This window comes from Chlorocebus sabaeus, chromosome 27, assembly GCF_047675955.1.
Source record: "Chlorocebus sabaeus isolate Y175 chromosome 27, mChlSab1.0.hap1, whole genome shotgun sequence".
NCBI classification, from domain to species: Eukaryota; Metazoa; Chordata; class Mammalia; order Primates; family Cercopithecidae; genus Chlorocebus; species Chlorocebus sabaeus.
In genome coordinates this window covers 49,746,627-49,749,088 of record NC_132930.1, presented here as the reverse complement: position 1 = coordinate 49,749,088, position 2,462 = coordinate 49,746,627, and the positions used below count along the sequence as shown (strand labels likewise).

General features: G+C 48.2%; 1 protein-coding gene across 1 annotated transcript; it reads left to right on the top strand.

Annotated features, from left to right (window-relative positions):
* Window positions 1-434: 434 nt before the first annotated feature.
* On the top strand, window positions 435-2,147 carry LOC119622945 (protein FRG2-like-2). Its single transcript, XM_073012400.1, is given in 5 exon segments — window positions 435-667; window positions 926-1,006; window positions 1,236-1,313; window positions 1,638-2,082; window positions 2,084-2,147. Coding segments are annotated over 5 exon segments (843 nt in total). The 5' UTR covers window positions 435-492.
* The last annotated feature ends 315 nt before the right edge of the window (window positions 2,148-2,462 follow it).

Below are 2,462 nucleotides of genomic sequence, written 5' to 3'. Positions count from 1 at the left end.
GGATGGGCCATTTCATTTGGTATTTATTTTTTCTTTGCATTTTTATTTCATCATATATGTGTGGATCTAATACAATCAACTATAATTTGACATTTGTTGTTTCCAAGCATTTAAGAAAGTATAATATCTATGTATACAATGTTAACACTATGTATAATAAATTCTCTTTCTGTGCAAAATATGACTGAGACAGAAATCAGAAGAAATGATTCCCCGATCTTCTTCTGATCTCTGTGCTCCCGGTTCTTTGTTTTCTTGTCACTATGACAGGATCCTGAAAAAGTCTCTCCTTAACTGTGTCTAGGCCCCCAGTAGAATTACAGCAAGAAACTTCCTGTTGAGGCTCTAAGAAGCAGCAGGAAGGAGAAACCTGTTCAGCCAATAAGAGTCAGCCACGCCCAGCCGAGGGACGTATAAAGGCAGGTCCAGCGGAATAACCCGCAGTCCGCCTTTGGACGTGAAAGAGCGGCCTCCTTTCACTTGAGCGTCAACATGGGAAAGGGAAATGAAGACCCCGGTCTCCACTGCTCCTCCATCCAGCACCCCACTGACCAGCCCCCTTCCCCACAGATCTTTACAGAAAGGGGCCCAGATGAGAAGAAACCATTCAAAGGAAAAGGCAAGACGGCCTCCTCCCATTCCAGTGAGAAGCACATACAAAGGCAAGGTAAGGCCTTGGGCTGCTCCCATGGAGGCTGGAAGGAGAGTTGGAATCAGGGATACTGAGCCATGTGTCTTTAGTAGGGTTTTATTTTGAGATTTGGGGATGGGAAATGGCTTGGTGCCCTCAGGGGACTTTGAGAAATGTGTTCACTCGTGATGCTGGCAGAACTTCACATGAAGGACTGATCTGCAAAAACTCATCAGAGATAGACTATGGGACTCTGCCTAGGGAGAGGTGAGTCATCTAAACTTCCTTTTGCAGCAGGATCGGAGCCCAACCCAAACAAGGAGGAGAATTCTGAGGAAACCAAGCTCAAGGCCGGGAACAGCACTGCTGGATCCTGTAAGATTTGACTCTTTCCAGGCAAGAAGGGACCAGCCAGCAACTCTGGCTCCCCTGGTCAGAAAACCGGGGGCTCCTTGGCAGCCAGGGCGGTGCAGATCCTGGACACTGGAGAACAGAAGAGAGCTGGGGTTTGGTGGGAACCTGAGCTCCTGTGTGTCCAGGATGGACTAGGAATTTCAGGGTGTTCAGTTGGAGGCACTTTCTCAAACTCTCATTGTATTCACAGAACCAGAGTCCAGCTCATACCGGGAAAACTGCAGGAAAAGAAAAATCAGTTCCAAGGACAGCTGCCAAGACAGAGCAGGTAGAATCTTGGTGTTTTTTGTTGGTGGTGGTAGTGGTGGGTTTTTTTGTTTTTGGTTTGCCTCAAAAGGTAAATAATCAGGAAACTTTTATACGAGGCTTGAGCAGAAAGGGAGTTACTTACCGACAAGTAAATTTTTGAGATCTTAGCACTCTGAGAATATTTGGGGACTCACAAGGGGTTCAACCTCACTTCATTCCAGTGCTGAGATGGTCAGGAAGGAGTGGGAGAGACAAGTGGGGTTCACCTGGGTGCACAGGGGGTTCTGGAAATGAGGGTCTGTGGGGACTGTTCTGGCGAGTCTCTCACATGCTTTCTTTGCAGGGAACTGTCCAGAAGAAGAGTGCAGCTTGACGCTGAAAAAAAAATCAAGATCCTCCACTGCTGTGCACAACAGTGAAATCCAGGAGACCTGTGATGGCCACCATGGGGGACATTCCAGGGCCCGCACTGGGCGCAGCCAGCGGCACACGTCTCGGGTCCTAGGAGTCCAAACACCGTCACTTCGAAAAAGCTTGGTGACCTCTGTGCGAGCTATGTCGGAGGCTATTTATCAAGACCTAGCCCAGGTGTGGGCACAGCAGATCCGTTCTCCACTGACCTGGGAGCAGCTCACACTGCTCACTCAGCTCCGGGGGCCTCTGTGTGCCCAGGTGCAGACCTTGTATTCCATGTCCACCCAGGCAGCTTATGTCTTCCCTGCTGAGGGCTGGCTTGTCCCAGCCACACTGCCTGGTTCTGGGGATTCAGCCCTGGATAGAGAAGCCCATCCCTGGGCGGGAGATAACTGAGCCTGTCAGTGGATCAGATGAGGCTGAGCTGGGAGCACCTTGACCCTATTCAGCAGAGGATGCATCTCTGGGAATGAGAACAAGGACCTGTTACTTCTCAGATTCTTCCAGATGACCAGCAGTGACAATTTTGGATGCACTGTGTTAATAAATGACAGAACTTGAAGAAGTCATAGGAAAGAAACTTGAGTGGCATACTCAGAATTGTGAGCCCTGCATTTTGCAGAGCACTAAGGCTATAGACAAATTTTATATTCCATGTTAGACATTTGATGCCTTTCGGATGTCTGATGACAGTCGTGCATTTCTGTATAATCAGAAAAATATTAGAATGTAATCGTGAATTTGCATATTTTAG